Source organism: Cuculus canorus, chromosome Z (assembly GCF_017976375.1).
Source record: "Cuculus canorus isolate bCucCan1 chromosome Z, bCucCan1.pri, whole genome shotgun sequence".
Lineage (NCBI taxonomy): Eukaryota > Metazoa > Chordata > Aves > Cuculiformes > Cuculidae > Cuculus > Cuculus canorus.
The window spans coordinates 33,841,613-33,864,434 of NC_071441.1; the positions used below are offsets into that span (position 1 = coordinate 33,841,613).

Consider the following 22,822-nt stretch of genomic DNA (forward strand, 5'->3'; position numbering starts at 1 on the left):
TTCTTAAAATGCACTAAGGATTTAAATTTCTAACAGCTTTTTCATAGCCTATTTATTGTAAATTTTTTTTTGTTTATTACTTATATTGCAGAGAGCTTTATTAATTATTTTCAAGTTTAATTGTAGTATTTGCAACTTTACAGTGTTAAGAGATGCCTTCATATAAAAGTTTGTTACCTTTAACTTTCGAAAAATGGTGCTAGACTTGCAGGCAAAGAATCTCTGGAAGAAAACTAAACTTCACTATTATGAATTAAAGCAAAACACATTTCTAAAAATGTCCTGGGTAGTTTTTCATCCTTCATTATCTTATGTGAATAACATGTAAGAGCAAAATGTGTTCTTGTCAGTTTTGTATCATTTTTTTTGGCAGCTTTGCTTTCAGAGACCTGGCAAATGTTCAAGGGTGGCAAATTTGCTGTGAAAGCAGCGTAATTAGGGGATTTGTCTTTTATTTTTTATTTTTCTTTTCTAAGTCAGAGTAAATATATTATGATTATATTTAATTAATAACACCTTCACCCCAACCTTATGATTAAATTTTCCATAGTTCTCTTTTGAGCTAACTTATGTGTCTGTCTAGTGTGCATAGATGTGGGGGAATTAACCATGAGCAGGACATAAATGTGTATGTGTGTATATGCTTATCAAAGATTAATACTTCTAAGTTCCAGTGGTACCAGGATTAAGTAGTTCTCTGTGAGTAATAGCTGGGAAACAGTGTTTAACCTCTGCAACTGATGAGTTGTGGGAACCTTACAAGGTGTAAAACAGCTGATTGATGGTGAAGCACAGCAGAGATTTTTAACTGCTTGAAGCTAGAAACAGGCTAAACCATACAAGATGAAATTTTTAAAAACTCATTATGCATGAGGAAATATGTAAAAACATCAGTCTGTTCTTCAGGTAAAATGTGTGATGCTTTTTGCTTTTTAAACTTATAAAAATATTTGATTCTTCTCTGCAATTCCAGGGCAGCTGAAATCCTCTATTCCATGGCTTTAGTACAGTCCAGTAAATCCGAGAAGATGAGTGTATTTCCTTCAGTAGATAACTATAAATTGCTGACAGAAGCTAGGAGAAACCTTGGACTCTTTCAGCATCATGATGCCATTACAGGAACATCTAAAGATTGGGTAGTTGTGGATTATGGCACTAGGTAATTTATTATAAGTATATAAACTTAATTTACCTTTACTTTTTTAAAACAGAAGTATTTATTTCAGAGATACAGATTGGCTTTTGGTAGCAACATACTCAATAGTGAAAGTAATGGTGTTTTACAAGAGAGGTGGATTTGATTACCCATGCTCTTCGTTTATGAAATATTTTTTAGTCTTCTGAAGTAAGAATTTGATGTCCAAAAAAAAATCTGGGATTTCAAAAGGAGCTAGGTAAACACGATACTAAGATTTCTTTAGTAACAGAGGTATTATTTTCTGCAGTAACTGTTGTATAAAAGGACATTTTATATTTGCCTGGACTAGGCAATGACCAAGAGATGTGCTAATTTAAGCATATTTTCCTTGGAAAATTCCACATCCTCTATAATCTTCCTTTATTCAATGTGGGAAATCTTTTGATGTTGCCTTTCTCCTACTTAATTTTTCTATTGTTTATTTCTGTTCTATCTGAAGGATTGTTGCTTTCTCAGTATTGACAAATGATTTTGCTAGATACTTTGGAAATTTTTTTTGAAGACTTAATCTTATATATATGTATGTATGTGTATATAAATATATGCCTTAAATATGCATTTATTCATGCAATTTTTACGTGTTGAATGTTAAAGCACTAGTAAATTTGATTACTAGAGATAGATGATGGTAGACAATTGATGGTAGAGAATGTCCATTAAATAAGTTACTGTTTTAAATGCCTCTCAAAAATACTTTTTCTTGGTGTAAACTACTGTATTCATGACAAGTTTTTTTAAATTCCATGAATTTATTTATTATCTATTGAAGCATAGGTATAATCAAGATATTGTGTGCTGCACTTGGTTATAAGACAATAAAACATAAGCTTCTTTTCACTTTACAAATAAAATTACAAAGTGCTCTCTGTTTAAGAATTTGTAAATTTTGTGTCAGTTGAAGCAATGGAAGTAGTGGTGGTAATTTAAATTGTGTTTCTGTTTATTTTTTTAATCTCACTTAAAGGCGGCATTGACTTTCATAGGATGGTTTGGGCTGGAAGGGACATTAAAGAACATCTAGTTCCAACCTGCTGGCCACGGGCAGGGACACCTTCCACTAGGTCCTGTTGCTCAAAGTCTCATCCAGCCTGGTCTCAAATGTCTATGGGGGTGGGACATCCATGACTTCTCAGGGCAACCTGTTCTACTGCCTCACACCCTCACAGTAAAAAATTTCTTCCTAGTATCTAATCTAAATCTCCCCTCTTTCAGCTTATAACTGTTACCTCTCATCCTATTGCAGCACTCTCTGATAAAGACCCCCTCCATAGCTTTCCTGTATAGGCCCATTTAAGTACTGGAAGGCGGCTATAAGGTTTCCTTGGAGCCTTCTCTTCACTAGGCTAAACAAGCCTAGCTCCTAGCTTGTCCTCATAGAGGAGGGGTTCTATCCCTTTGATCATCTTTGTGGCCCTCCTCTGGACTCATTCCGACAGATCTGTGTCTTTCCTGTGTTGTGGATTCTAGAACTGAACAAAGTACTCCAACTGAGGTCTTATGAGAGCAGAGTAGATGGGCAGAATGACCTCCCTAGACCTGTCTGTTAAACTTCTGATGCAGCCCAGGATATTCTGGGCTGCAAGCACAGACTGTCAGCTCGTGTTGACCTTCTAATCAACCAGCTCCCACAAGTCCTTCTCTTCAGAGCAGGTCTCAATCCATTGTCTGTCCAGCCAGTAATTGTGCTTGAGATTGCCCCAACCCAGATGCAGGGCTTGGCCTTCCCCTTGGCCTTGTTGAACTTAGTAAGGTTCACACAGGCCCTCCTCTCAAGCCTTCTGAGGGCCCACTGGATGGCATCCCTTCCCTCCTCTCTGTCAAATGCCACCATACTTTGGTATCATCGTCAAACTTGCTGAGTGTGCCCTCAATCCCACTGTGCCTGCCTGCAACAAAGATGTTAAACAACACTAGTCCCGGTACTGACCCCTGCAGAATGCCACTCATCGCTGTTCTCCATTTGGACATTGAGCCGTTTACAACTCTTTGAGTGTGACTGTCTGTAGCCAATTCCTTATCCACCAAGTGGTCCACCCTTCATATCTCTCTTAATTTATTAACCAGAACTTTGAGACGAGCATTTCAGGCTTATCTCCACTGCAGATGCTGGAAATCAAACTTATAAAGCAAACTTTTCTAAGGTTAGCATTTTGAGAAAGTACTTCGTATTTTGAGGTTATGTTTTGTAGTGTGTAGTCCACTGCTAGGGTGGGGATGTACCTTATTTTCAGTAGGCAAGGGAGAAGTATAGTGAAATTAAGAGTATTTCTGCATTTTGCAATCTGGTCACCTACAGTAATTAGCTGTTATTAATTTAGTATATTAATATTAAAAACTGTATTTTTCTCTAAGTGTACTTCTGAGTTCTTTAATCTTTATAAATTTTCATGTTATCACATTGAATAAAAAACCTCAAAACTAACTAAGACTTTAAATTTTTTAACAGGCTTTTCCATTCAGTAATGAACTTGAAGAAAGTAATAATTGACTCTGCTCATATTCTTATCCTAAAAGATAAAAGTGCTTATAATTATGACACAAGAACACCTTTCCTGAAAATGGTGAGCCGTCTTTCATGATTTTCTCCAAAATTAAAATGTGAGCTATGTCTTTTCATACAGTTTGAGTGGCCTGGGAAAAGTTTGAATGAAGTTTGTTATGCTAGTGCCTGCTCTAACATATACTACTTGCCACTGTTCATATTAACTAAAGATACTGGCAAATAAAAAGAGAAAAATTCAGCAGGTAGGGCTGACAAAGCCCCACACATCTAAAGTAAGTGGGCTTATTTTGTTATGCTTTGTAAATTGCGTAGTAAAAGCAGAAGTTCTGATTTTCTTGAGGGCATAAATTTGATGGTGACTTCAGTGACGTATGCAGTCCTGTAATGTGACTTCGCTTACTGCTTAAAAACTGTCTGAAGAGGAAAACTTCCATCCTCAACGTCAGCCTGAGCTGAATTTGGAAGACCATGTGTACACAAGACCTAGTGCTTTTTACCCTAGCTGAAATTATTCAAAACAGGAATCTACTCATTCTAAAGTCAGCAAAAGATCCATACATATTATTTGGAGACCCACTTTACAATGAAGAGCACCTTGAAGGAAAACACTTGCCACTATCATTTCCTTTCAAAATTCTTAGTTTCTTCACTTTCTGGATAGAAGCTCACTGCTGTGATAGCTAGGTAGTCTTAGGAGTTTTACTGAGGTCCATATACTTGGAATAAAAAGGAAACGAGATACTTTAATTTCTTTGTGCATAAACATAGCAGGATTAAGACAGTCTTTGTTATATGATTACCCTACACTTTTAACATAAATAACATGACATATATTCTGCTGGCGTAGATGTGCCAGATGTGTCACACCTTAAATTACTCTTCCAGTCACATATATTAAAAGAAAAAACAATTGTTAAAGTAGTTCTTTATACATTCTGTGACTTTAATACTTACATATGTATGTGCTTGCTGCATATGTACGGCTCTGGGTATGTGCTGTGTAGGTGCCTGTCACGAATATGTTGTATTGTTAGCTTTTCCAATCAGGAGAAAAACATGTGCATCTTTGTAAAGTAAAAATATTTTGAAGTTGTTCATGGAATCAAGTTTTCACTTCTGCTCTGAATTCTGTTGGAGGATGTTGTGATGTTAGAGTTTACTAAGTTTTCATTATTTCTGTTCTTTGAGTCTGGATTAATACCACTGGATTGTGGAAGTACTAATTGCTGTTTAAACTCTATATTGCCTAGAAGCATACTAAGCCAAACACACTATTACCACAGTGAAAGCAGAAAATGAAAAAAGAAAATTCTGATTTCAAAGAATGCTTTATATCTATATGAAACAGAAAAAAAATGTGATTACAGAAGTAATTATGATTTTTCAGTATTATATAGAGTAACTGTAGCATATCGTAAACCTAACATTACCACAGTACTTCATTTACCACAACAGGTTTTTAATGTGGGGTCTGTGCAATGGCAATAGGACAACTTCAGGATATTTACAAAAAATGTTTGAAATCTTGAGCAAGTGAAAAGCTCAGTTGCACTTTTTTCAAAATGCCGTCATAGCATTTTGGTAGCTGGTGGAAGCTGATGTCAAGAATTGCTTAGAATTGGGCATTCAGAATGATTGCTGAGGGAACTGAGAAAGACAAATGATGAAGACTTTAAAATTGAGAACAGCTGTTGTCTTTGAGAGGTGAGGAAGGAAAAAATGCATTGTAAAAAGAATGGAACAAGAGACTGCAGCAGTGTTCCAGTAGGTAGTAGGTGTAATTAGGGGAAAATGGCCCTTCTTGAAGCCAGAAAAAAGGATGTTGTAAGTGATACATGATGGAATGATTCCAGAATGGCACTGCCAGCGCTGTATTTCTGCTGTTCTTAATTATTACTTACACACAAAACCATCATGGTTTTCTCAGATAACTGAATACTTTGTGCATTGTGTGTAAGTTTTACAGGCTCTACATTAGTAAACAAATAACAGCTAGATTGCTGGGAAGAAAATGTACTGAAAAACAGAAAAAACTTGGAGATCCCTGAATGATCCAGCCAGTAGGATGGAAATCAAACTATGAAAAGTAAAGCTGAGACTATTGCATGATTCCTGTATATTTGAGTACAGAAAGAAAACTTTCCTGTAAGTGGCAGCAGCTGGATTTGACAAACATGATATTCAGTATATTTTGGAGTATTCTGAAGAAGTCGAGTTGCAAAATCTATAGCTGTCACCATTATATGAACTAATAGGAATGTTACAGTATATCAACATCTTGGCCATTCTCTTACTTAAAGACTGAAACAGTAGTGGCAGCAATAGCTTGTTGCTACCCTTTCTCACTGGAATTGAGCCCTGGGTCATATGTATTTAAGAAAAGAGAGAAACTAGTGAAAAAGAAGAGTCATCAATATTATAAAACCGTTGAAGTGCTTTGTATCACCTAAAAATTGTACACAACCTGCAAATTATTTTTTTTGAAAATTTTCATTATGTACAATTTGAAGTAACAACAGGATCTGACAGAAGACTAAATAGTGATAAATATATAGGAGTGTAGGTTTTCAGAGGGCGAATTTATAGCAGGAGAGAGTTAATAAAACTATATGGTAAGTATTTCAAAAATTTGAAGGAAGTTGGTGATGATGTCTTGTATGCAAAAATTAAAAGTCAGAGGTGGCAAGTTGATAATGATACCTAATAAGAGACCTGTAATGAAAGCAAAAGGTTTCTCAGTGAAAACCTTTTTCTTTTGTCAATCTGAACTACGTAATTTATAAACTGGTAATTCATCGTCCTGTATATTGTGCTAAAAATGACTTCTGGTTGTGATATGGCTAGCATGGTTTTGTACTTCGTAAATCTAATATAATAGACAAAGCTCATATAATATATATTTAAGTGTATTCAAAAATGTATTCAACGGTGTTCTCTTGTAGGATGATGTTCAGTCTTCCCAAGATTTTTTGCCACACAAGACAGTTATAAAGCTGACATCGCAACCGAGGTAAATAGTTTACATATTACTTAGTGTTTGAGATTCCTTTAGCAATGTGTTTTTACTACCTAGCAGGTTTTTATACCATTTCACTTTTTTTAACTTTGGATCAGGAGAAAGGTAAATGTCTTAAAATAGTAATAAAGAAAACATAAAAAGGTAGCCTGGAATATTAAACTAATGCTATTATATCTAGTTAAAAGAGGACACGGTACTTTAAAACAAGAAGTTTCTCACACTAGTAGTTTAGCTGCAGCAAGTAGTCTGTTTACTACGTGTTTTTACAGCACTCCAGTCTTTAATAAATTATGCTTGACAGCAGAAGTAGAAAATTCTGATTAAAGATAATTAACGCCGTGAGCAAAAGCTTAGTTTTTCTAAGGCCTAAAAATTACAACATGTAAGTGCTCAGCATGTTTAAAATTCAACTAGAAGATAGACTTTCCATTGTAAAGAGTGCTTACTTCTTGTATATATAAAGAAGTGCAGAAGCAGTCACATAAACCTATATGCAATTTCTTTTTAATAGTTCTATTCTCTTACTGGAGTGTTAGATAGGTGCTAATAGATTATCTCAATCTTGTCCAAAATGGTAAAAAGCTCAGATGCCTAGCTATTTATTTAACTTAAATCTTGTAACTTTTTCAAAATATCCTCTCAGGTATCTTCACCAGGAGAAGATCGTGTATATTGTACAGAAACGCTTTGCTGAAGGGAAGTTATAATGCAGACTTCTGTTGCCGCTTGAGGATAGCTTTCATTCTTTTGCTTTCCTTGCCTAGGTTAGCTGTTGAAATTTCCCCCATACCCTTTCCATCCCTTGGTATTTTTTTGTTTGCATCTACTGCTCCACTTATCTCTCTGCATAGTATGCTAAGTAAGTTCTTTCCTTTTTGGTGCTTATGCATTTTAGGCATTTGCTTTTTTCCCCCACTCAGTTGTACATTAAGTAAACATATGTCAAACATTCTTAAAATTACTATTATCCTAGCAGCCTTGTGTTGCTGTTCTATAAACTTCTCTTAGCCTACTAAGAAAATAAATAATTGGTAATTTTAACTTGTCTGATATGAAGATACCATGCAGTCATATAAGATGCGATTCGTATTCCAAAGACTATGTGATCAGAATTATGTGATATAAAACGAAGAGGGAAAAAATGTGAGAGAGACAGAGAAAGATTATGAGGGAATATTGATGTTGCTGCCTGATAAACTGTTTTTTGTAATGACTTTCTGTTCGGAAACAGTTTCAAAGCAATGCTTAAGTGCACACTACTTCATATTTCCTTTGTTGTTAAATTTTGATTTGACTATCTATACGTTCAGTTATTTTCTCTTATAAAATTGAGCTTAGTCTTTCTAGGCTTCTGCATTTTTCTCTGGTTGTAGTCTGAGTCTCCCCTAACATTATCTTTGTGAACAGTGGTATGTAAGTTGAGACAGTAACTTTTGCTTAAGTGTACTGCATGACTATTATGTCTGCATCTGAGCTTCCTACATAACCAGTGAAGATGTGAAATGTTAATTTCATTAGAGTCTTAAACTCAGCTTCATAAATTTGTCTTTAAGAATTACTGTTTTAACTTAAAACTTAAAGTTTCTAAGACAGAAACTGATTTTTCATTTCAAATTTTGAGCAGCAGATTGAAAATACTGATTCTGATCAAAATTTTATTATTTGGTTGCCCTCTATTCATAATAGTCTCTATTGTTTATGTCTGTAGCATGAAATATGTAGATTTCTTTCATTTAATGTGTTCTAATATATGATTATGTGGGATAGAAATTAATTTGATGTAACTGGCAAGGTATTACTTTAATTGGCTGAATATTTAGCTTTTAGTAGTCTCAGACTTCCATGTCGAGATTTGTAAAAATAGCCACATTTAAAATTTTTTTTTCTTGTAAAAGTTTGGTTCATACTACTTCTAAATACAGAGGAACATTACTGATGGGAAGCTCATAAGATAATTTTTTGAAATCTGATTAATTACTCAATCATTTTCCTATTTTTTACTTACTTTACTGAGTTGATGCTGTCAATTTCAAACCTAACCTACTTTTCAACAGGAAAGTAGTTAGTGTGCTTTTGTCTCTGTCTCATCCAGCCTTCCTTTTTGGTGTTTTTTAGTGAAGTATTGTCTTCACTGCTCGTGAAACTTGTAGGCAGTAGTGAAAGCTGATCAGATGGACTGTATAGGAGGGTTAGTACAGTTTGATTAAATGGGAGAAAAGAAAGGGGTGGGGAATCTTGTCTTTCAGTAATTGTTGTTTAGTGCAAAGTAACTCCAAATTGTTATGTAGATGAGAAAACCTTTCAAACTGCTTCTACATAGGTACCACTTCTAAGATATTTGGTATTGTTTTCACGTACACCTATGCATATTTTCCCTGTAGTGCTATTGACATCATTTAAGAATCCATAGAAAGTAATTTAAAGAAAGTAATATGTTAATTTCAATGAAATAGGTGTGTAGAGTATTTTAAGTCTTGCTGTGACTCTGCCACATTAGGACAACTAAGTGGTTTTATTATCAGTCATTGAGTGATAGTTATGGTTTATGTAATTACACTGAACCTTTTAGCTGGTAAATGAAGTTGCATACTTTTTTAAGAATTGTTAGTTCCAGCTGAAAAACAAAGGTTTCACGAGATAATATCCACCTAGATATGGAACTGCTTTTTTCTTGTTCTGAAATTACCAATCATTATAGTGTGTTTTGAAGACAAAACCTGTGAGCATGCTGCTAAATTGGATATTGTATCATACTAATACAAGAGCTCTGTTGTTTGGTGTGATCGCTTAGAAATAGACTGCCATAGGCCATACTTCTCAAATGGCAGAAGGCTTGCACTCACTGAACTTGGGAGTGGATGGGTGGATTTAAACCTCTTGCCTCAAGTTTAAGGTTTTGGCTGTTGATGAAGTTTACATTGACAGTGTAGGTGGCAAGATTTCCTAGCTATGTATATCTACAGCTGGAGACAGCGTGGCAGGAGAATGGGATTATATGACCAAATAACTGAATTGATGGTCAACTTGGGTTTTGGAGTAGTATTGTTTGGTGCAACAAGGTGAACCTAGGAGTGAATGAGACCTCACAGTATCAGTCATGTTTATTTTTTTCCTTTTTTCTTTCCCACTTTTGAACCGTCATGTACTTGGCTGGGGAGTTTCAGTGCTGAGCTCCATTGCATTTCACAGGCATGATATAAAGCTTCCCGTCTGAACTTAAGATACTAGGATATTGAAAGATTTTTAAAAATCATTGATTTAGGATTATTTTTAGTGCCAAACAAACAACACTTACAATTTTCCTCAATTACTTTTGTCAGCTTGGACCTTACTGGAGGACTGGTATGTTAAGCTTTTTATCAGGCTAGTTTAATAGCTTAGCAGACACATTTTCCAGTGGTTGAAATATTCAGGTTGCCTAGGGGATTAATTCTGAATAGGACACACTGTAATCAATAATTTTGTCAAAGATCTGTCAAAGTACCAAGCAGTTCAGTGACATCCCCTTTATAAAAGAAAGTTTCATTATTTCATGTAGAGAATATAAAATAGTCTGGGCAATTATCTTTACTTCAATATCTGTGAGCAGCTTTTGGCATAAGGTTGTAGTTAACAAAGTTTTGGCATAAGCTATGTTCATCCAGTTAGATCCAAAATTTGTGATCTTTTTTAAGGAAGAAAATTTTTATTTGCCTTTAAGATTTTGCAAGTTGTTTGCCTTTTCAAAAATTCACTTAGCAGATGTGCTCGCTACTTTGTTGTCACAGCACTGCAATGTAGACATTAAAGCTATGTTATTAAGTTTACTGTGTGATAAAGATTAACGTGCAAAGGTCAGAAATTCTTGGCTGAGCAGTGTCTATATTACTGTACTTGTCTGGAAGGTGACAGCAAGGATAACTTGGCTGAGAAGGAAACTTTGTTGGTGGCATATGCCAAAAGGGAAAGCTGTCCTGATGATGTGAAGCAATTGGTTAAAGCTTCACACCAAAGGAACTGTATCTTTCTGAGCTTAGAAGGTGACTGATTCGGGTAATGTTTTGTTACTCTCATTTGATAACTTTAACTTTGGTAGTGAGTTTTTTTGTTCTTTCTTTGACTTGTGTTGCCCATATTGGTACAATCAATCTAAACAGTTTTGCAATGTTGTTACAAGGGGAGGATGATCTGACAGCATTAGACATTTTAGTGATATACATATTAATTACCTTTTATGCTTGCATGAGTTATGAGGCATATGTATTTCTTGTTATATACTAAAACAATATTAAAAAAAGAGAATTGAAATAGGGGTATTTTCAGTTGTCATTGAGAGACAAAACTATTAAAAGAAAACAAGAAAAAATATTTCAATATTTTTAATATTTAAAATAAGGCCAGAAATATTTGTGGCAGTTCATACTTTGCTAATAAGCAAACATGTTCCTCAGGGGGGAAAAAAGAAACAGTACAACAGTTTTAGTTTTTTGTTGGATGAAGTAGTGATAGCAATATGTACAATCTTGTCAAGTTTTTGTTGAAGTGAAGTCTCTGTAATAGTGACTTTAGGTGAAGTGGGCAGGATGAATGGTCATTTGATCAAGCCCTAAGGCTCTTTTCTTCTTTTAAGAAACAACACTTCATTAAACACTTTGTATTCTCAGCACAGTGTTGCGTGTAGTTAAAAAATTAGAAGATCCTTTGAAATTACATGTATAAAGCTGCACTTTTATATTTTGTTAGCTTGGCTCCTTATACTGAATACAGCTTAATAATTTTATAAAATTACTTTCAAGTGTTAATCTAAGTGTTCAACTGCCTAATCAATTTACTAGATTTCAGGTGACCTGTAACTGCCATGAACATGAACTTAAGATCATATTGACTAAATTGAATGGGTAGCTGCAAAGCATTCTCCCTCTTGATTTTCGTGATGGAAGAGCTGTTGTAAAGGCTATTCCTGTTCTTTCTGTTGCAAAAAATGCTTGACTGACACAGGCGTCTGAATCCTGAAATACCAATTAGCATGAACTTGAAGTAAATGTTTCAGTAAAAAATCATTCTGGCAAAAATAATGACCTCAAAAGTTCATTCTGATTGATAAATGGAAAATAGCTGTGCAAGTACCTTTATGACCAAAACCAGCAGATTCTGCATTGACAGTGTCTAATGGGAGAGGAAATGAAGGACAGGGAGTTGTTCACAGCAACTTGATGCCTGTATGGTCTCTCTCTCTTTTTGTAAAGTCTCAGCACGTTTTAAGAGAGTTCCATTTTTACTGTCCAAGTTTTCTACCTCTTGTGTTGATTAACGATATGTGCAGGCTAATTGCAGAATTGACTCCTTGCACTGGAAGTTGACGTTTCACTAGAAGTTTATCTGCGAACTCTAAAAACAAAACAACAAATAAGCTAAGGGGTGAATGTCTGTTTTGATGTGGTGGATAGCTCTTTAAAACTGAACTGTGGTTAGTTTTGTGATTTATTATAAATTTCCCTTATTAAGAAGAGAATAGCAGCTTTGATTTGCAATTGATTGCACTCCAAAGCTTTCTGTGGAATAAATCTTTATTTTTCAAAACTCCTTTTTGACCTTCATGCTTCTGAATTCAAGTTGTTTGGAAAGTTGTTCAATTTCAAACTTCTAATCATTACTTTTTGAAAAAAAAAATATAAAAAATATAAATAAAGGTTTTCTCAGATTTTGGTCTGCCTTTTTGGTTATAAAGAAGTGATGGTCTGTTATAAATAGTTTTGTTTACTGACTATGTTTGGAACTGCAGTTGAAAAATTAAACCAGTAAATAACTTGATAGTGTTTGTAGCATCTTTGCGGTTTCTCAGTACTGCACAAATTTAGGATTTTTGGTTCAATGCACAGAATTTCAACAGTTTTTGTTTGGGTTTGCAATACCAGTGCAATTAGATTGTGAAGGTGTTTGATGCTTCCATTGCTATAAGAAATTATTACATTAAAATTAAAAATCCCACAGTTGTGTGTTACAAGAAATGTCTGGTTTCCTTTGAAACACTGCCTGTAATAGGAGTGTCATGAAAAACAGAAAGAATAGACTAACTAAACATATTTTTAAGGGAGGAGGACCACGTGGGTTTGTTTACAGAAAACCAAAAAGGGATGATTATGAAGAAATATGCTAGTAAAAACTGAATACAGCTGAAAGGTCTGCATTGAATGCATGTACTTGCTGAAGCAGTTTTGGAAGAAGATGCACATTTTCAGTGTATTAGTATATTTGTGTTTTATTTCTTTTTTTTCCAGGCACTGGCCCCTTCAGCCTTTTTACTGGAATTGCTTTGAGGCAATACTGTAGTTAGTGCAAGGCTCTCAAGGCACAGACTGAAGTGATATGGCATACTTAAAGTCTTTCTGCTCTTCTGAACCAGATTTTTTTTCCCTTCTAAATGCAGATTTATAAAGCCTGCACTACAAGAGGAACAAGGAAAGGATTTTAGTGAAGGTACTTCCTGATCCTGAAAAAGTCAGGGGGCTTCAAGCCCATCTTGGACTGCAGAACACCTCACAACTTTGTGGTAAAAGAAAAATTGAAAATAGTGCCTTTGGATGCCTTTGGACTTAATCCATTTATCCTTAATTGGCGAGTAGTTATGTGCTCCAGACTAGGATATGTGTACCACTACAATCCATCCAAATCATAGGAAGTACGTGTATCTGGCATATATAGCAGGTACATAATATTTTAAAAGTCTTGTCTTAGGTTGATGTTGGTTTGTGTTCTCAAAATTTATAGTTTTTGCTGTACTGTTGTCTGTGTTCATCGTGAATGCTGTTTTCTTGAGGGTGTTTCATGGTTTGTTCTTGAGAGAGCCACACAAGGGTTGTGTTTGCTGTGAGAGTAGAGGGATGGAATATGTGCGTCTCATCTGCATAATTCTCTGCCTTTTGCATGAGCAATGGATATTATAAAGATATTTCCGTAGAATTATAAAAAAAGAATTGAGCGGAATGTGTGTGCGTGAGTTCTCTCACCTCTGTTTACAAATCTAAAGTTTGACTTTGGATTTGTCATTAGCAAGGGCATTCCTGGAGTGATTCAGAATTCTGAAAAGTCAAGCTAAGATAACAGAACTTTTCCTTTAAGCACAGTATTGTTATTAATTATTTGTGTGCTAATCAGAACTGTCAGCCATTACTGCTTTTAGAACTAATTTTAACATTATAACTATTTCTAAATTATGCATTTAACTTCCTCTTCAAATGCTATTGTAGTCATACTATGATTCTCCTTTGCTCTACTGAATTTTTGTGAATTTACTTTTTTACTGATAGTACTTCTTTTTTATTTTTCATGTCACCAGTTTGATTTTATCATGAAAAGCTGACCTGTAGATAATAGATTCTGTTTCCACTTTTGTTTTCATACTTGATGAAAGTGATGCAAATTTGTATGGTTTGCTTGAGATTAGATTCCTACTAATTCTTCTGTAGGATTTTTTCATAAACTGGAAAAGATGTCTGACTTAGGAGGAAGCCAAAATCTTAGTATATGTTCATATATAATAATATTTTATTATATTGTAGAGTCATATTCTACTCTGTAATAAACAGTTTAATTGGATGGTAGGAGTTGCTGCTTCAATGTAATTTTTTTTAATTTTTTTGTGTGTTTTTTCTTTTGTTACATCTGTGACTGCATTAATAATGTCCCAAATGACAATTCCTAAATTAGGAGAAGCTTAGCTGGGTGTGATGCAAAGGACCATATTAACATTATTTAGCTTATCCAGTTAAGGAGACTGTAAAATCTTCTTAGACTTTATCCAGTCGAAGAACACCCCCTGGGAATGTATTGGAATATCCTTTTGGGGAGAACTTGCTTTTCTTTGACTTTATGGAGGAGAACTGTTTGCTAACTTTTATTGCTAATTTTTATTAAACCACCTATATTCCCACTACCCCAAATTTCATGTTTACACCTGGTACTGTATCTGAGACTACAGTTCTTTAATCATAAGGTTTTCCTCACAAAGGACTTTTCTCGTTAATTAAATGTGTAGGTTGTATAGTTATGAATGCTAATGGTTTCAGCATCTACTGTATCTCGGGGGAGGTGTACTGTAGACCTGTCATGGTTATTGAAAACAAGTTTTGTAATATAGTTAGGTGTGTTGATGCAGTTTTAAAGTGCATTTGCACTGTAGTTTCACTTTGTGCTCTGAGCTTAACTTGGTATACTTTTCTATGAAAGTTCATTCTCGTAATGTCCAGATTAAATTTAAAAAAAAAACAAAACCGCTAACCCAAACAAGAATATTGATGTAGATCTGATTCCCTTTCTTTAAAACTGAAAAGCTGAAAAGAAGACTTAGTATCATGTTTTAATTTCAAACTTTTAATTTCTAGTCTGTTTGTTATAAATGCATCTTTGCCAATGCTACCTTCACTCAGTTAATAGAAAACCTTGCTAGTTAACTAGCTGTTACTTAAATGTTCACTGATAAGTGTTGGATACCAAGTATTATTCAAATTACGTGCTTGGGTATCTTTCTGAGCAGGGTGGACTCTCTGTGTAAAGTAAGGTCAAAACCAAGCAAGCAGTCCTTCAGTTCAGATCATAAAGATCATTAATTGTTTTCTACTTGTACCAGTCATGCTACATAGAGTAGAATGTAAATAGATTATAAAATTTTAAGTTGTTCTTGGAAAAAACACTATATAAGATTAGTATTTAAAACTTTTAGTAAACTAGAGCAAATACTTTATAGTCAAAGAATGAAATGAAGTAGGCAAGTGGAAATAATACACAATACATGGAAAAATAGTAAGATGTAGTGAAGCAGAAAAAAGACTAGGTGTTGTAGCAGATCAGATTGAGAGAATTGCTTATATGCTATCAGAGGCAAATTTACTTTTGAATGATTTAGATGGAAATGTTCTTGTAAAATACAACTGAAATAATGCGCTATACTCAGAGTGATGAAGACTTCATAAAAAATCTGGTATATAGTTTCAGAAAACATACTACTAGAGGTTGGATATTGAGAAGGCCTAACAGGAAAACAAGAGAACTAAGTCAGTGGAAGTGACCAAAGAGAAGTTGAAAGAGTATCTTCTGTTTAGTTTGAAAAAGCTGATAAATACATACAGTTTTGTTACAAAGAGGATCAATTGTATTATATTTGAAAAAGGAAATTATACAATGAAAAAGGAAATTCTTTTTCCTGCAGAAAAAAGGGAACAAGTAATTGGAAGGAATGTTTTTTAATGTAATTAAAAAAATAATGTATATTAACAAAATGGGTGCTTGGGCTGCAGAACAGTATAAATGGACATTTTCAAGAACAGTGATTGAAGCATTTGTCGAAGGCTGTCGTAGTGATTTCTCATTCTGTTGAAGAGGTCAAATTACAGCAACCTTCTAGTCCACTGTTTCAGGGTTTTTTTTAATTAAAATCTAAATTTGCCTTTCATCTCTTAAATCTGGTCTTGGGAGTCATAGGAAACTAGCATATTCTGCAGTGCCCAGCATGGCCTAAAGGTATAGGCCGGTCTGCTCTGTACATACTGTCTTTTATTTGACCAACTGGAAAAAGTGAGAAAAGTGCACAAGTTTAAGGCATACAAGACCTTCCACTGACCCAAAGTGTTTCCTTATGTTTGTATGTGATTCAGATTCTCAAATGCACAGGTACAGCAATCTGTTCTCAGTTTGTTGTACAGGCAAAAGAAATTTCCTGTTTAAGATAAGAATATGCCAAATTATTCCATCTTGCGGTATTGCTGTTTGCTTCCTTTCTGAATATGATCTATGAAGAAAATTTTTTTTTGATTATTCAACAAGTACCCATTCATGTATCTTCAAAAAGAGACTAAATAATTCCTCATAGGTTCATGGACATTTTAACTCAAAATTAACTGATATATTGATTTCCGCATGCTTTACTTCCTTATTTTTGGTAGAGATTGCTTTTATTTGAAGAAAGCTGTGAGCCAAATATCATTTGGAATAGAGGCCTAGAGTTCAGTGTTCTGAATAACAAAAATATAATTTGGATGAAATCAGAAGTTTTTGCTTTTGAGAAATAAATATTCATGTGGCAGAGGGGGGAATTAGGATGGTCTTACATACCTGCAAAGTCAAATTTTCTTTGAAAAGCGTGAAACAGACTTGAATACCTCAGAAGCTGAATTGACCACATGATTTTCACTCATGAGATTTTTAATTACTTTGTGCAAAACTTTCTCTGTTACCTAACTTTCTTGTTAAATAAGTTTTCAGTAGCACTAAAAAGTGTCTTTAAATGCTGTGAAACATATAGTTTCTAAAGGCGAATTAAGTAACTGATAGAAGATTTGTACAAGAAAAGCATTAATCTGCTGTTAAAAGAGTATCACTTACGTGAGCCTGCACAGTTGACTTTTGGTTACTCTTCTTTTTCTAAAGGAATATTAAGAATGTGACTTGAGAGATTAGGAAATATCTAACAGCAGTATGACTAGATGATTTCCGGTGACATCCTGAATCCTGTTTTTCAAAAAAATGAAGTTGATTAAAATACGCTTCAAGTTGTATATATGGCATTTATATGGCATATGTTTTCAAAACAGTTATTTTGTAGACTTTTTTCCATCTTTAGTAATCTGTAGTAGAAATACATGCAAACTTGACTAGATATGGAAAAAAGCAGATGACCCGTGCCTAAAATGTCACTTTAATAAGGAGTATGGAGTTCATGTGAGAAACTGTAAGTGCTTTTACCAGAAATAAGTAACTTGATATGTTATTTTTTCACCCAATATTTTCAGTGAATATTCAGTAGAATCTTTCTTAAGGAAAAGGAATTGTTACAATTACTCTTTATTTAAAATTTTTTCCCATGTCTGCCTAAAGCAAGGAGAGAGCCTTCTACAAGAGTAATTTTTGTGGTCTAGTTAGTTTTATTCTGTATGAATAATGAAACAAAATGTCTATTACGTGTTTTCTTGGGCTTCAGTACAACAGTCATAGAATCTCTCGTTCACAGGAGGTTGCACATTTTTGCACTATGCAGATAAATGTCTTTTAAGTAAATGATCTTGATTCTCTTCGTTCCACTTACCAACATCCCCAAAGACCTGGACCACTCTGGGCCTATGTAATGTCAATTCATGGAATTTTTTAGGGTTCTAGTTTTGCTGGGCATTGTTTGTTTGTTTGTTTGTTTGTTTGTTTATTTAAACATCCAGCATACAGACGATGCATAATTCAGATTTTATTTTAATGAAATTTTTGGTATCTACCACGGGGAGCGATGCTTTATACAGTTTAAATACTCATCCTCTGATTGTTTCCACCTCATACACATCAGTGCTTAGTAAATGAACAGCTTCATTGGCTCTTCTCACATCTTTCGAGGTAAAGTTTTCTAGCAATTTTTCAGATATGAAACAGATTTGGTTCTTTGGCTCCCCATTTGATGTCTGGAGAATTTTTATTGTGTTATTTTCCTAATGTATGTGTATTCATAATTTTTCCCTCCCTTTTACTTCTCCCCTCTCCAACTCCCTTCAGACATTTCAGGAGAATTCAGGTTCTTCTGTTTGTTCCTTTTCATTCTTCAGTGGAAGATCATTGATAATAGTATGCCATTTGGCTTCCTTGGCTTGTATCTTTTCTCAGTTTTGGATGTACTTATAGAGGTTTTCCTTTAACAACTTAGCTGTTCTTCAGCTTCAGCTTAGCTTCTGTAATAGAAAAGGGAGAGAAATAACCAGTATCAAAAGTGCTTGTCATGTAACTTTGCATTGCTGTTGTGTGAATGTGCCCAGAGAACCTTCTGATGAATTATGATGAAATAGTCTCATCTATCTGCAAAGACTTGTCAGTGATATTCTAGTAAAATTGATCAGTCTGACTTAGAGCGCCTTGTGGAATTGGTTCTCAAGGTAAAGTTGAGTAAAAGTCCTCTACCAAGCAATGGAAGCTGTTGTCCTAAGCTGTTGTGAGTCCACGTGGCTTGAAGAGGTGGTCTTATGAGTAATCCCTTATCTCTGATGACCCTGTGGCATTTGCAAGTAGTAAGTTCTATTTTCTCACATTAGTTGAATGCATTGCTTGTGAAGTCAGCATTGAATGAACTTTAAAAGGAATTAGTAGTTGTGTTGCAAGTGTTACCAGTAAATTTATGTATGTATCAATATGTATGTATGCCTCTGTGTTTATGCAGGTAAGTGAAACAAAAGGAGCAGTGATCTGAAATGCTGTAACTCTTCAGTTTAAGAAGAAAAATTTGCAGTAGCATTTTTCTAGGAGACCAAGAGTAATTAGAGTTCTGATTGAGCTTTATTCATGGTTTGCCTGTGACTATAGCTACAGCAGTTTACATGTTTTCTTGGAAATGTAATAGAGAAGGTATTTGAAATAAGGCTGGGGTGTGGCTTTTTTTAGCCCTGGCTGAATATATTTCATAGCAAGTTAAATCTTTACTACAGGAAAGACTGATCAAAATATGCTTTGATGCTTGAATGTATGTGTAGTAGATGGGTCTGTTAATAGCATGTGGTAGGTTATGTAAGAAAAATGATCATGCTTGTATGATCAACAAGGTACTTGTTCTGGGTTTCAGAGATTCAGGAAAGTATGGAGTAAAGAAATTCAAGTTGTATCTTCCCAAAAGTGTCTGAAAAGCAGGTGGTAGGATTTGCTTTCCTGAAATTGCAAATGTTTGCACATAAGAGATGCATCCAATTTAGGATAAAGAGTTCATATCTGCACCTGTTTCTCATTTTTTGAGGAGCTGAGAGTAGTTTACTCCTGCTCCCAGTGCACAAACGAAGTACTTAGTCTCTACATGAGCTTTATCTGTAGAAAGTTACGTGATTTTCTTTTGTTTCAATACATTTTATATTAAAATAGTTTCAAAATTCTTTGATGTATTTAACAAATAGAAGACATTATAGCTGACACTGGGCTATAATGGTGTTTCTGAAGTAAAATATTTTGCGTGAATTTCTTACTGTTGTTGCCAAAGATCAGTAATCTGAATAATGAAAGGAAATCAGTTGCTTGCTGCTTCTGACAGTAATAATCATGTTTTTGCCTTAAAACCTACCATAGAAAACATTTAAATATTGTCTGTTTGCTTCTCTATGTAATGTAACCACAGTACATTAAGCAGTTGTACTCTACGGTTACGGGTGACATTCTTTGTAATGATACAGCTTAAGTGAAGGGCAGGGTTTTTTTTTTTGCTTCATGTAGAATTTAGAATACTTGTAGTGGGATGGTACTTAAGGATGAGAGTTAAATGGTACTTCAGAAGTACTGTGATTTAATTACATTAGTCTGTGCTTTTGTATGCGCAGGAGTTATATCTCAGTGAGTATAAATATGTCAGTCTGGCTGAACTAAAATTTAATAACAAAATGCTAGTGTCTAGACAAAATTCCTGCATTTCAAATGCAGAAAATCTGCCCTGTCATTCTGAGCTTCATCTGTCTGTCTTATGACTCTGCGTACATATAATAATATATTAATTCGAGAAGATAAAAAACTTACATACCTTGATACAACAAGGGCTTTGTTTCATCTGAACGTTAAAAAAAAATATGGTCTGGTGAAACATAATGATAATAATGTGTGAATAATGAATGTTGTGAAATCTGCTTATATCAATGGGAAGGTGAATAAAGTTTCTAGAAATATTTTTACATTACCATGTTCTTTGGGGGATAATTTATGTTTAATGAGAATATATAGCATCACTAGAAATGAATTGTATGCACAAGCTCTCATTTTACTTCAAGGCATAAGAATTAAGGAAAGAATAAAATATTTTTGTAATGTTCTGTTGATAAATGAGAATGATGATTTATTCTAAGCTTTAGTGTTGGATCATCCCTTAGAGGTACATTGCTTCTGACAGTTCTTACTTCTTTCACAGTGTATGAGGAGTTCTGAAAATATTGCATCAATTTTATTTTCAAGGGGTCTAGACTGAGAACAGTGTTGGATAAGTTTGGGTTTGATTCCACAACTGTTATTAAAAATAAATTAATATTTATTTAAAACCAAGACATCTTCAGTTAAGCAGAAGTGTAAAATGAGCTACCCAAATCTAGAGGAGGCTTTTATGAAGTCTTGTGCAAGTTCTTAAAGATTCTGAAAGCTGACCAAGAATATGGCAGTTGTTGTCTGGTAAAGTCTTCAACTTGAAATGGGAAAAAAACAGCATCCCAAAACACTTTTGGTTGTGCTAGAAGGCAACTGTCCACAGTTAGATGCACAAATATGCAAGGAAAATAGTTATTATGCACAGAAGTTATAATCTAACAATACTTCAGCAGAGGAGTTCTTATCCAAGCGGGAAGCTTGTTCTGTGTATGGCAACTAATCCAAGGTTTCTTGATAGAAAAAGGTAATAGAGCCTCTGATTTTTGTTTATTCAAGTAATGAGAAGTTGGAGTTGACCTTTCCTATAAAACTGATGATGAAAAACTAAGTTTGATGCAGGAAAAAGGAGGGAGCCAGTGAAAAGATAAGCGGAAGATGGTAGCCTGGTTCATAGGATTCTAAGTATCCATAGAGTAAAACTGCATTTGCTAAAACTTGAGTGGTGTTGCAAAAAAATCAAAGGGCGAGATAGAAAGAGAGTAGGTGAGATTTTTCAACAGTATGAAAAAGGAAGCATTGTCCTTGTATTGCATTCATAGCTAAGTGATGGATTATCATAGTCTCTGACTTCACACTGAAATTGTGTGGAAGTCCTGTTTCAAAATAAGGAAGAGTTAAGATTGTACTTTATTATTTACTTTTAAGTAGTTTGCCTCTCCGTCCTTAAATTTTGCAGTCCTTAAATTATTCCCCAAATATCATCTCAGCAGTTTTGTCCACTACCTGCCAGACTTCATGGTGTCAGGGACACTTTACTCTCGCCTGGCATATGTGTAGAGGAGTGCTACCTTCAGTTTGTTCAGAGCTAGTGCGGGAAAAGAGAAGAGAAAAAGATCAAGGTGTTTAGCTATGTCAGTAACTTGTTAGCAGAACCTTTGTTGTACTGCAGTGCTAGGCTAGTGAATAAGGGAGCACAGATCATCTTAAACGTATTGGTAAGGAACCTGAAAGACTTAACAGTCACAGTGTGAGATTATGGAAAAAGATTCAAGCCACAGGTGATGTTTAAGTTGAAGACCTGAGTGATGGGGTGAGATTTCTAATTTAGGTGGAAGGAGACAATTCTAGATGAAGTGGTTTGGTTTGTGAAGGTGGTAATTAAATTTGACCATTAAAATATGAAAGGAAAAGGAAAAAAAAAACACTGACAAAATCCTGAGAAATCTGCGAAGAAAGTGAAGCAGAGGATGAGAAGAATCTATTTAGAAGAAATGCTGAAGGAGTGGTTTGATAAGTAAGAAGAGGATATCATGGAAACTAATAAAAGATAAGATTTCAGGAAGAAGTCTATGTTACAGTGGAAATGGTCAAGGAGATTGAAGATAGAATATTGGTAACGCTGTGTATCTAAGAAGTTATTTAAAATTTTGGCAAGAAAATTTTTTATTGTTAAAGACAATTTTTTGTAAAAGTTCAAGTGAAGAGAGTGAAACTTAAAGGAACAGTTGTAAGTAGTGCATTCTTTGAGCTTGGGAATGAAGATACAAGAAATACAATGACAGTCCTACAGATGCCTAAGGCACAAATGTTTTAGTATCATTTTATTTCTCTATACTTTATGATGTATGAGCCTGTAATAAAACTTAAATAGGCTAGTAAGGTGCTCTGTTCAGTTTCAGAGCTGATTCTTTTGCTTTGTAATACTATGTTCAAATGGAAGAACAGGCAGAACATTACATAAAAATGAATTATTCCTTATTTACCTAATAAAAATATTTAAACGTATATGCAGACAGTTGCCATAGGAAATTTTGATAAACTGTATTTGACATCATTCTAACTTTCCCTTATAGCAGAGAGGAACTAGTTGCTTTAAAGTGTAGTATCAGATATACATCTGTGTACAACAGGTTTAGTTTGTTGTTTATGAATTATGTTAAAGAGAAAGCAACTGTAGATAACAATTTAATAGTAACTTGAAAAATTCATTTAAAATGCCCTTAAATATCTTTATGGTGCTTGCACCTGTTAATAACATTTCTTAAGTAGATAA

At 34.4% G+C, this 22,822-nt stretch overlaps 1 protein-coding gene across 1 annotated transcript in view; it reads left to right on the forward strand.

The window, feature by feature from the left end:
• Positions 1-22,822, forward strand: part of MAN2A1 (mannosidase alpha class 2A member 1) — an 83,739-nt gene that overhangs the window by 44,549 nt on the left and 16,368 nt on the right. Inside the window, exons 10-13 of the mRNA XM_054054780.1 lie at positions 974-1,159; positions 3,645-3,759; positions 6,644-6,711; positions 7,364-7,420. Coding sequence (XP_053910755.1) covers positions 974-1,159; positions 3,645-3,759; positions 6,644-6,711; positions 7,364-7,420 — 426 coding nt within the window. The remainder of the gene's footprint in view (positions 1-973; positions 1,160-3,644; positions 3,760-6,643; positions 6,712-7,363; positions 7,421-22,822) is intronic.